Raw genomic sequence first — 13,180 nt, forward strand, 5'->3', positions numbered from 1 at the left:
TGTCCGAACCGTGTCCCGAACCGTGGCTTCTGATCCGTACGGATCACGGATCATCCGTGGTCCGTTACACCCCTAGTAAGAAGTGACTTTGTCTGAGCGCTAGAGTGACCGCGATCACTTATTTTCTGTTTGATGGGTGTGCTGTGGGAACTAGGCGGGTGCTTCGCAATAGTTTCTGTTTACTTCAGGTACCGGTCGGAATTTTCCATTTCATGCACTTCCATGTTTACCTTTTTGCTCTTTGGGGTCCAGATGACTCCAACCACATATTGATGTGTGATTCCTTCCATGACAAATGTGGACAAAGGTGGACAGGATTTTATGTCTGCCATGGACATTAGTGAAACTCAAAAATCAATGATAAAAAAAGTTCAGCGCACTGTCTTGTGGGGTCCAGATGACCCTACTTTTAATGTAAACAAGCCGAGGGAGCGGAAGGGTTAAAGTCATTCTTAAATAAAAAAATGTAGGATTTGATGTATGAACTTATAAAAAAAAATAATTCAAATAAAGTACATGAATTCACTGTATAATAGGGAGGTTGCTAGTTAATTCAAGCACTTAAAATTATATACATTACTATTGATTAAAGTTGTTTATTGTTTATTCTGTAATAGAATTTGCAAATATTTATTGCAATTATGTGTGTTTTAAGGTTTTTACCTATTGATTGCTGACTGACCAAATGGAAAATAGATAACGATTGGAAAAATAATCTCAAGTGGCAGTCTGAGTAAAACAGCCTTCAATTTTGGATGCTCAGCCCAAATGTGGGAAAAGTGCTAAAAAAATTAGGCAACACTTGACAGAGGCTGTAAAACATATTCATCATACTTTGGTCTGACGTTCCTTTGGAGGTGGATAACTGTCCCTACTTGAATTATTTAATTTTTGTTCTGTTGCTTACTACAATTCTGCATTAAGTAGTGGCTGATCATTTTTACTATTGTTAGCATTGAATCTGACAGATAATTCCAAATCAATTGGTCTTAATGCTTGTCAAAGACATAGTATTACTGATTACAGCAATGTTGCACAAAATTGTTGATAATTTGTTTTACAAAATTGTTGTTTATTATGACTGTTTTTAAGCTAAAAAAATAAATGTGAATAGATTTTCCCAAAATATGTGTTCTTCTATATAATGTTATTTATTAGAGAGGATTTTTACCAATTATCGCAGTATTGCGATATTATCAATACCGTGAGCCATGTATCGCGTATCGCATCATATCGCGAGGTACCCAGTGATTCCCACCGTATTCCTCAGGGGGCAAAAATCCAAAACGCACCTTAGCTCACAGACAGAACAGGATAAGAATTTATTGAACAGACTAAAACTACATTTTGAAATTTTAAAAACGTATTTTTTAAATAAATTATGAATAATAAAAAGGCAGACATTATTCCAAAATTAAATCAACTTAAACCTTAAATAACTTTCAATTTTTTACTCTCCATAAAAATATATTTTGTCAAAATCATACCAGTGAGAGATAAGTGAAAGACAACATCGGGTCATTAATAACAATAAAATAAAATGAACTGGAGGGCCGAATAGAATTACCCAAAGGGCTAGATCTGGCCTTGACTTTGACACATTCTAAAGTATTCATATACTTAAAAGATTTCATAAGCAGTTAATATTTGAATACAGAGTATAGCTTTTTTTCAGAAATATTCAGAATTATTCAATACCCGTGGTGCACTTCTACAATTAAGAACGCAAGAATTATTAATGACACAATCTTACAAGCTACAGCAGCAGAGTGCCAGACAAAGAATTACAAACATTGGGGTCTTACCAGCAGTTTTTTGAGTTTCCAGAGATTTGCCTTTGTATGTGTTGAAGAGGCTAAGGGTTGCATACTTGGTTTTGCCATCCTTTGCCTTGATGCTCTGCCCTGACTTCTCTGACATTTCGCTGGAAACTCATTTAGTCTGGTCCACTGGCCTCACCTCCAGAACCAGCCTCCTGGAGTGTAAGGAGAAGAGAAGATATAAACCCCACAAATGAGCATCCATCAGTGCTTAAACCATGTTATTCAGCAGGGGTGTAATGGATCAAAAAAACTCACGCTTCGGATAATGTCACACACACATAAATACACTGCTCACAAAAATTAAAGCAACACTTTTTTATTGGGCCTGGCATGAATTGAATTAAACCTGTCTGATAATTTTCTGGTTGGTTAAGCAGCTGAGGGCCTCGTTAATCAATTTCAGCTGTATTGATGTTCATGGAATTAACAACAGGTGTACTTCAGTGGCAACAATTAGAAAACCCTCCAAACAGGACTGGTGTTTCATGTGGAGGTCATTTTTAAGTTTCTCCCTCTTGATCTTTTTTGGCTGGTTTTCCACTTGTGCTGATTTTGGCTTGATAATTATCTCTACTGGCAGTATGAGGCGATTCCTTAACCCTACAGAAGTTGCACAGGTTGTCCAACTTCTCCAGGATGGCACATCCACACGTGCTGCAGCAAGAAGGTTTAATGTGTCTCCCAGCACAATCTCCAGAACATGGAGGAGATTTCAGGAGACTGGTGGTTATTCTGGGAGAGCTGGACAGGGCCGTAGAAGGTCCTCAACCCCTCAGCAGGACAGATACCTGCTCCTTTGTGCAAGGCGGAACAGGCTTAGCACTGCTCGTGCCCTACAGAATGACCTCCAGAGGGCCACTGGTGTGAATGTCTCTACCCAAACAATCAGGAACAGACTTCATGAAGGTGGCCTGAGGGCCCCACGTCCTGTAGTGGGCCCTGTGCTCACTGCCCAGTAGGGCTGCCACGATTATTCGATTAGTCGCGACTACGTCGACTATTAAAATAGTCGACAACTATTTTGGTTGTCGAAGCGTCGTTTTTTTGTTTGTTTTTTCCTTGTTTTGATCTCAAAATGGTGCGCGCTTTCAAATGCCGGGTCTGTCGTTCTCTTCACACATGCGCAGTGGTGCTAATCCGGTCAGCAGTGATGTATGTTACAGGGTAGGCTGGAGTATTAACAACAATACAACAACACGCTAACGCAACTCGAAAATGTGGGGAAACATAAGAAAAATAAAAAAGGAAAATTGTCCAATGTAATTTCTTTAAGGCAGAACTTGTGTTCCATAAGATCGCTATGGCGGTGCATGAAGATGAAGCATGTTGTGACTAAGTTTGATCACGTTGAACAGAGCTTCGTCTAGCTATGCTAACATCGGCGCTAACACAGCTAGCTCAGCCGCGGCAGTTTTCCGGGTTTAAATTGATCCTGTTCGGCTGTCATTAATGCGCTGTTTGGAGATAATCCATCAGATCTGCAGCAGATCCGTGTCTACGGCGCTTCTGTCTGTATAATGAACGTTTCATTATCTGCGCTCTTCTAACCAAACGGCGCAAGGATTGCGCGGATAATGAACCGCTCGTCCAAGGCTTCATTCATATACCGCGCCGGTTCAAAGAGCGGATTTTGAAACGTTTACCGCGCAGACAGAGAAGCTGTGTGTCGGTACGGATCTGCCGCGGAGTTGTGGAGCGAAGTGCGAGTCCCAAAAGTGAAGTAGCTCGCCTAAAAGTCCATAGCTAAGTTTACAAGTGTAGCATAACATTAGCCGAATAAGCATACAATTAAATCTAACTTAAAGTCACAAAAATGACAACAAACAGCATAGTATCCACAACATTTGAGAAGTAGCACAGATTTAAGGGCGGTCCACCAAATTGAAAAATATGATTTAATTTCGTTCTGCGCATGTGCAGTGGATGTAGGTAGTGAAAGAATGAAAGAACTGATGTACATTCTAACATCCCCTGCTTTTCTCCCTTTTTGAAAATATACATTTTCCCACTTTTTTAAAGATGCAATGTCTCAAAGCTCTTCGTTTATCTGGGCATCCTGAAGTTTTTTATGTATAGGGATATCTTCAGTTCAAAGATGTTATTAGTGTTTTGCTTTAATAAATGGGCCTCAGTAGGCAAATATTTAGAGTGTGTTTATAACTGCTAATAGCTTTTGAAATACTTTACACGTGTATTATTAATCTTACATATTAAAGTAAAGCTTTAAAAAATACTTGCAGACTTTTATTAAGTTTTCTGTTGTTGATTCAGATTACCTCATTTGATTTAAGTTTCGTCTTAATGCCAGAAACAAATTAAGGAGAAAACCCGCATGATTTCTTGAAGGCTTAATAAACTATTGTCTTTATTTTTAGTTAGCATATAGCTTAAACACTTCAGGTTTAAAGGTAATGATAGCTAAGATGTGTGTTTTACATCCAGTCGCCAGACAAACCGATTAGTCGACTAATCGAAAAAAATAATCGGAGATTAGTCGACTATTGAGATAATCGTTTGTGGCAGCCCTATTGCCCAAGAACACCAGAATTGACAAGTCCGCCACTGGCGCCCTGTACTTTTCACAGACGAGAGCAGGTTCACCCTGAGCACCTGTGATAGACGTGAAAGAGTCTGGAGAAGACAAGGAGAACGTTATGCTGCCTGCAACGTGGTTCAACATGACAGGTTTGGTGGTGGGTCAGTGATGGTCTGGGGAGGCATATCCATGGAGGGACGGACAGACCTCTACTGCCTAGGAAATGGTGCCCAGATGAAATCCTTGAACCCATTGTAAGACTGATGCAGTAGGTCCTAGTTTCCTAGCCTGCCACATCTTCATTTCACTCTGATTTGATGGTGTCTACACAATTGAGCCTCTGTAGGCTGAAAACTTTTATTTCCATTCAATAACACGCATTTAATAAACTTAAAATTCTACACTATTCTTGTGTTGGAAAGAATAAAAAAATAAATAAAAATTAAAAAAATGAAATTAAAAAGTTAAAAATAAATAAATAATCTAAATCCTGACTTTAAAACGGTGAATTGAATTAAAGCTCGACTGAATCGTTACATACATAATTAGTAGTGCCGGGCGATATGGAAAAAAATGTATATCACAATATAAAACATTTATATAATAAAATTATATATATCACGGCATATGACAAAGTATATTTTCCGCTATTCACTGAAATTATGCCTGATGTTGCAGAAGCTTATGTGAAAAGTTGCAATGTTTTTAACATAATGCTGTTTTGAAAAGCGCCTAAAAAATGTTAATTATGAAATAAACTTCACATTCTCATATTCCAACTCTTTTTATTGTGACAGATGCTCTAGGAAAATACTTCACCATCACTATGTACAATGTTGCTGTGCTTTTATTTAACTTGACTAGAACTGTGAAACACAAAATTAACTTTTGGTCCTAACTGCTCAAAATAACAAATATTTGTGTGTTGATTTAAACATACTTTAGAATAAAATGACGTTTTCCAGTGAAAATTATAAAGTTAAAAAACAGCATAATCAGATTAATCCTGATTTCCATGTTCTGTACAGAAAGTGGAAAAGATCAAAATGTCCAGAATCTCTCTGTCTTTCTCTCATGTTGTGCAGCAGCTGTGCGCCATGCAGACTAGAATATCGTGATAAAACAATCTCTCAAAAATGACAGATCGCCAGCTTTGGAGATCATAAGACGGTTTTATATCGTCATATCGCCCACCCCTACATCAAAGAACATCTCGTTATGTTATAGTCCAGAATTTTTTATTTAATCTGCTTCTGGAATTTTTTCAATCCACACAGTACAATCTATAAATTTTCCGGATGAAGATTGCAGTTCACAAAACCACTCTTCAGTTTTTTTTAAAAAAGTTAGTTGTCGTCTAATTTTGCTACTAGTCGATTACTCTTTATGTATTCTTCATCTTCTGTAAATTTCATGAGAAAAAAACAATTAGCAGGTACTGTTTTTTCATTTGCAAGCCTCCGTTACCAAAAATTGAACGCTGGAACATGAGGTCACGTGACCGAATCTAGCAAGCTGATTGGCTGCAAACGATGTCTACAAGCATACAGGAGCAGATTTCGGTTGTTCTCGGTTGTTTTCTGATCTAAATCCAGCATATGTAATATAGAATTCATGGAGATGCTGCATGAGGGTTCTTTATTTCCATTTTTTCGGTTTACCACTTTTGCTGCTTCAATTTTTATGGTGTGTTTTAGTAAAAAAAACCATCCTCTGTCTCTGGGGTCACATTCACTCTTGAATATTTGCTGTTCCTTCCTTTTTTTATTGACAAAATATTTTCATTTACTGCTTTATGAGTTTTTAGTTTGCATGTCTTTATTTTACTGTTTCACCTGCTATCATGAGATGTGTACTTCTGATAAAAAAGATTTGTCCACCATAAATACAATTTATTTGATTCTAATGAATTTAATCATGAATATACTCATAATGTCTGTATTCAGAGTATTTCCTGTTCAAGTACAGCGTATATTTTGTGCATAACTGTGCAATATATTTATACATAAAATTTAATTTAAAGTCACTTTATAAATATATGTACATATATATATATATATACACACATTTAGTTTTACATTTAGCATTTTTGTTTTGAATCCTACTTTTCTGTCTTGAATACATAATTTAACTTAATTCCTGTTAACTTATTTTGACAGTAAGTTGACAGAAATGTTGTACTGAATACAAAAAAAAATGTATCTCAAACAACAAAAAATCAATTTCACAAGAGAAATGTTAAACATAAACCTAGATGTACTATTCATATATATTTTTTTAGTTTTTTTGGAGTCAAACTAAACCACTCTGCATTTTACATTTTTCCTCAGTTCTTCTTCCCGTATCTGCTCTGTTTAAAAAAAATGCTGAAATGAAACAGAATCATTAGTAGATAAATATACTGGTTTATAAATCAGACTGAAGTGAACATTTGTGAGCAGCAGTATGGTTTCATGCCAAGAAAGAGCACTACAGATGCAACATTTGCTTTGAGGATGTTGATAGAGAAGTACAGAGAAGGTCAGAGAGAGCTCCACTGTGTCTTTGTAGATCTGGAGAAAGCTTATGACAGAGTGCCCAGAGAGGAACTATGGTATTGTATGAGGAAGTCTGGAGTGACAGAGAAGTATGTCCGAGCAGTGCAGGACATGTATGAGGGCTGTAAGACAGTGGTGAGGTGTGCTGTAGGGGTGACAGAGGAGTTCAAGGTGGAGGTGGGATTACATCAGGGATCAGCTCTGAGCCCCTTCCTGTTTGCAATGGTGATGGACAGACTGACAGATGAGGTTAGACAGGAATCACCATGGACTATGATGTTTGCAGATGATATTGTGATTTGTAGTGAGAGCAGGGAACAGGTGGAGGTGGAGTTAGAGAGGTGGAGGTTTGCCCTGGAAAGGAGAGGAATGAAGGTTAGCCGCAGTAAGACAGAGTACATGTGTGTGAATGAGAGGAACCAGAGTGGAAGAGTGAGGTTACAGGGAGAAGAGATAAAGAAGGGGGAGGAGTTTAAGTATTTAGGGTCAACAGTACAGAGTAATGGAGAGTGTGGAAAAGAAGTGAAGAGGAGAGTGCAAGCAGGTTGGAATGGGTGGAGAAAAGTGTCAGGTGTGATGTGTGACAGAAGAGTTTCAGCACAAATGAAAGGAAAGGTGTACAAGACTGTGGTGAGACCAGCCATGTTGTTTGGACTAGAAACAGTGGGACTGAAGAAAAGACAGGAAGCAGAGCTGGAGGTAGCAGAGATGAAGATGCTGAGGTTCTCTTTGGGAGTGACCAGGATGGATAGGATCAGGAATGAATACATCAGAGGGACAGCACATGTTAGAGGTTTTGGAGATAAAGTCAGAGAGGCCAGACTGAGATGGTTTGGACATGTTCAGAGGAGAGACAGTGAATATATTGGTAGAAGGATGCTGAGTCTAGAGCTGCCAGGAAAGAGGTCTAGAGGAAGACCAAAGAGGAGGTTTATGGATGCAGTGAATGAAGACATGAAGGTGGCTGGTGTTAGAGTGGAGGATGCTGAAGACAGGCTTAGATGGAGGAAACTGATTCGCTGTGGCGACCCCTGAAGGGAAAAGTCGGAAGAAGAAGAAGAAGAAGAAGAAGAAGAAGAAGAAGAAGTGTTGTCCCCTATTTATATTTCATTAACCTTCTTTTATAATTAAAAACTTAAATAGAACATTTCTGTGAAGTAGCCTTCACAAACAATTGAAAATAGAGCAAATATAAATTAGGAAAAAACTACTTTCTTGTTATATAAATGATAATTAGTCAAATGAGAAAGTTTAGTAATTAAACTTTAATATCTTTAGAGCTATTGAACATTCTTGCCCAAATGTGATTTCTGTCGTCATTTAAAATTCTTTAGAAAAAAGATCACTTTGTTTTAGCATGAATTTGATGATGAGTGCTCATAAATAGCTGATATCATTATTAGTTTTCATTTATTAGGTTATTTTTTTTTATTTTTAAGATTATGTGCTTATTTTTTAAGCTCTTGAGACATTCCATTTTCGGTTTTATTACCACATTAGTTAATTTTCTTAACTTTTATATCTCTGTCAGATAAATCAAAAAAGCATATCAAAAGACAGCTTGGATCCTAAGGACTTAAACACGGCGCTAGCATGTAGCAGTTTGCAGCTGCTGTCTGCAACACGAAGACATTAAAAAGAAACAGAAACTCTGTCTTTTTTCTGTTGAAATGCCTTTAGAAGTTGTTGTTTGTGTTTGGACAAACCAACAGAGACACTTGATGTCAGTCTAGAGCGTTTTTAAGAGTTATTGATCCTGGAAGTCTAAATCCGTTATCAGCTAGGTAGCTTAACCAAATTCTTTACGTTAGCATAGCTTTCTGCTTGAGCTGCTGCCTTTTTCTGATGCATTTTCTGGCAATGACATTCTGTGAACTTTTCATGATATGCAGACTTCTAGTGGAGTATTTAACCGGAATAACAAGCTTGAAATATAAAGCGCTGATCATAATAAGAATAAATGAAATATCCGATCCTGATCGGACAACAGAGACCAATTTCGATCGAGCCATCAACCACGAGATTGGGCCCGATTTCCAATCAAGTGATAGGACCATCGCTTATTGATTTAATACCAAATTTGTGATTGGACTCTTGTAGTTTGCTTGATTGGCTTTCCAACAATATCCCCCTCTTGTGGATTGGACAAGTAATGAGAAAGTTATGACAATTTAAAGATTCTAATCTTTGTTTCTGGTCACAAAAATGTCACTGCTTTGCTGTTTATTCAGGAATAAAATTATCCTATACTTTTGATCACTTAACATGCTTTAACTTTCTTATTCTTTGAGCTATCTTAATGATCTTTTTACTATTGGAATGGTCTATTTAATATCTATAGCCTATAAAGATTGGAGCAATCCGCGTTATTTTTTTATTTTTTTTGTCACATACCTACAGGTATTTCATATCGCAGATTTTTGTGCAGGCCGAGTAAATAGGATTTTCTTAAGCCCATACGTAACTAGGGATTTGTTAACTTTTAATGTATAAATATGGATTTTCAGTTACTTGTTGCTTTCATGCAATATGCTCCAGGTGAGGGGACCCCTGCAGAAAAGCTCCTCCTAAACGAAAGTTAGCATCCTCTCTTTTGATGACTAATAAGGAAAGGACAGTCTGTCAAAATGTTATTTTGCTTAAAACTGATTCACCTTTTTAGAATCAACACACGTAGCCAAATGTTTGCACATTTACTCTGAAATTTCCCCACTTTGCTAAAGTTACATTTTAGGAGTTTTATGTCGTGGCCGGGCCTCGAATGTAAAGACACATCTAACAAAACATATTGTTCCACAAAGTAATTAGTCATTTGATTCAGGTTCATCTAAAATCTCGACGACTGGCAAGTCTACGGGCTTTCAGCCTGCATACATCGGAACTACCTCTAGTTGGTGGCTCATGCCGGCGGGGACAGGAGGCCAAAACCAACGGCAAACCAGCTTTATACAACAGCCTAGACACCACAATTTACGCTCAAAATGACCATTCATCGTACATTTTCAAGTAGCACCTCCTCATGTGTGTAGCGCCAAACGAGGTGCTGCCAGTTCGCATCCTTTAGAATGGTTTCGCTTCGCACGCGCATCCACTTTTTGAGCCTAGCACTAGCATTAATATGTTAGCTGGCTATAGAAGAGACCATGTGTGAACATTAGTGTTTTGGCACCGATACATATTTGGAAGATACATTCAATATAGACGCACCTGCTACCTCCAGCACTCCTTTTGTCCTTTGCGGTGTTCGGTGGCCTCAATGAAAAACCCCGCTTTCGGCCTGGTCTGCGGTAGCTGAATTCAGATCCTGCCGGCGGATTACAAAAGCTGGCTAGCCCGCTAACCTGCTTTGGCTAACGACGAGTGGCGCTCCTCGCTGCCAACAGACAGCACACATGCACGGACTGATAATCTCAGTGCGATCCGCGCCTTCAGGTATCTCGTGCTCCTCTTCTGTTCTGCCGTCTCTGCCGGAACTAGTCCGTGGCTGACTCGTGGTTCTGTGTCTTTCCCTCCCCGATATCTCGTGCCAGACTAGTTTGTTAGTTGAGTGAGGCCCCGCTCGGGCCGTCGCACAATCAAAGATGGCAGGTTGTAGTTGCCAGATTTCCTTCCTCTCACCCAATTAAAAGCGACTGACTGACTGACTGATTTACTTTCTTACTTATTAATCTTTTTGCTTTGTTTTTTTGTTTATTTTGTTTTCCTCTTTCGACCAATTTCCGCCTCCATTCATTCATTCATTCATTCATTCATTCATTCATTCATTTATTATTTGTAGAGCTACACTTTTGCATTAAAGGTGTTTCTTTCTTGATTTCTTTCACTACTAATTATCATGTATGCTACAAATAGCTACTAAATGTCTGCTAAAATAGCATGTAATTTTAATTAGTCTACAGATGATGTTCATATGTCACCAAGGTTTAGTGATAGTTTATTTGTAAAGGGTCTAAGTTATCACACCAAAAACAAATATAGAAAAAAACTACATATTTTTGATGCATTGGATTACTACATAGAATATTTCAGCCTAAGTTACTACATTTTAAAAAAAATCAAACCAAGCAGATTTGGTTGTGGTGTTTTATTACATTTTATTTCAAATACATAAAAGGTTCTATGCATATTTCAGCATGAATCAGTGTTTAGTTCTTCCCATTAGCCGAAGCAGGTTCCCATCACATCTGAAAAGATGTATTGTTTGCCTGATGACCACAATTTTGCTGCAGCGTTCTATTCTTAGGATGAGGTTTGACAAATCTAAAGAGAAAAATATATTTTAAAGCAAGAAAAGGAAGAAAAGGTATAACCAGACTTGGTAAAAGTGCCTATCTATCATAAACACTTTGAGAAAACANGAGCACTACTGAAGGCCTAGGTGTGAAATGCACGGCCCGCCACTATGTTTTAATAAATGTTGATCCTGTTCGTCCCGTGACCTAAGGTGTGTTTTGGTTTTTAGCCCCCTGTGTGACGGAGTTTGACTCTCCTGATCAAGAATAACAATCGAAGTGTTAAACTTTCAAAATAGAATGTTGAGAATACATTTAAAATTGTTGGAGTTCAGATCTGTGTCGGGTGTGCAGTGACCTTTGTGACCTGATAGGACAAATTCTTGATGCGTTTCAAAGACAGGAAATCCTAAACACTCCTGAGCAGAAGTGACGGTTTCTGCTGTTGGGGAAGTCCGTCTAGAAATCTCTGTGGTCTGGAGGATGAAGAAGCTGGACTCCTGAGCTGATTCTGTCCCAAACACGCTTCCTGTTGGCTTCTTTCACAATAAAACCCCCAAAATAAACCTCAGCTTCCTCCTCTTTCCTCTCCTTCAGACACAGTCTGCCACGACTGCTTTCACTGAAACCCCTGTAAGGGTAATTTTGACCGTCTGAGGCACTTATTACTACCAGAAATAGGACAAACTCTCTGGAAAAATGCTGTGAAGAAGGAAATCACAGTAAAGGTTTGAGATTTGTTCTCAGTTGGTTCTGGAGTTACAGAATCAGATGAGACTCAAATCATTGTAAAGTGAAACAGAGACATTAAGAACAGAGCAGGACAGATGAGGAGATTTAAAGTTGGGCAAATGGACACTGATGCATCTTTTGTTCTGGCCATTATTTTTTACCTTTTATAATGACTATAGTTCATCGATCTGGATGACGTTTTGTTTTGGATGCATTTACTCTGTTAAAGTAAACAGTAGTGATGCTGCCCCTGTGATGATGTCAGCAGGTGAACCTGTATATGAACGTTTACATAGAGCAGACTGGTTTCCCTCAGGTCATGTTGCTTCATTGTAGTTTACCTGTTCCTCACCTGAGCTCTCCTCTGAGTGAGGTCTCCTCCTCGTGTGCTCAGATTTGTCCCGACACTCAGGATCGTCGCAGCGTCACAAACATTGCAGTCTTTGTGTAGGAGCTCACAGACAGCTGTTTGAGTCCTGTTTAAGCTTCTGCATTTACATGTCGTTTGTTTAAAGCTGAGCGTGGCGTTTTTCATCCTTTTGAGTCCGACAGTTTCCCAAGGAACTGTTTTCTAGATAAAAAATACATTTTTAAATCTTGACGTTTCGATGTGCTCCTTCAATGCTTTCCTGATTTATAGGGAATAGACTCTGAGAATAAACTTTTTTCTGTTTTAACAAAGCAGACGCACAACTTCAAGGTGAAGCTGTGGAAGTAAACTCAGCCAGCAGTGATCCAGGATCAGCAGATCTGGATTCCTCTGAGCCTCTGCATGAGTTCATGAACCCGATGGATGTTTGCATGGTGACATGATGGATCATCCTGCATGAAGCAGCTATGAGAGTGGCAGCCTTTCCAGGCAGGCCACCCAGCTCAGACAGCCTGCTGTGACGACAGAGCAGCAGCGTGGCTGTGCACACACGGCTGCACGGCCTAATGAGGGTGAGGGTTACCAAAAACCCCACAGATCAGAACAACACCTACGTGGGTTGGATTTATGTGTGTGGAAATGTACTTTGCAGAACTGAAGCAGAAAGACGGTGCTGGGAAACTTTTCCACAAGTTTGCGTTTCTGGTTTTTGCTGTTTTACCTGCAGAAAGCAGCAGACTGAACGGAGCGGAGACCTCGGAGACGTCAGGGTTTTCTGAAATCACAAGGATTTTTAAAAACCTGCTGGGGCAGGTTTTTTTTTCTTTTTAGGCCTCCTGCCATTAAAAACACTATTTCAGTTGTAACATGTTTGGTCTCTTTAAGACACACCTGTCAAAGTCAAGACCCGGGGGCCGGATCCGGCCCTCCAGGTAATTCTATCCGGCCCT

The 13,180-nt window shown here is 38.9% G+C and overlaps 2 protein-coding genes across 2 annotated transcripts in view; one reads left to right on the forward strand and one right to left on the reverse strand.

Moving 5' to 3' along the window:
* The window catches only part of LOC112152433 (protein PRRC2C), a gene marked incomplete at its 3' end in the record, with an annotated part of 12,916 nt that extends 1,803 nt beyond the window's left edge, over positions 1–11,113 (reverse strand). Inside the window, 2 exon segments of the mRNA XM_024282022.2 lie at positions 1,806–1,975; positions 10,104–11,113. Coding sequence (XP_024137790.1) covers positions 1,806–1,920 — 115 coding nt within the window.
* The window catches only part of pigk (phosphatidylinositol glycan anchor biosynthesis, class K), an 87,957-nt gene that overhangs the window by 41,523 nt on the left and 33,254 nt on the right, over positions 1–13,180 (forward strand). The gene's annotated exons all lie outside the window — the stretch shown is intronic.

Source organism: Oryzias melastigma, linkage group LG17 (assembly GCF_002922805.2).
Source record: "Oryzias melastigma strain HK-1 linkage group LG17, ASM292280v2, whole genome shotgun sequence".
NCBI classification, from domain to species: domain Eukaryota; kingdom Metazoa; phylum Chordata; class Actinopteri; order Beloniformes; family Adrianichthyidae; genus Oryzias; species Oryzias melastigma.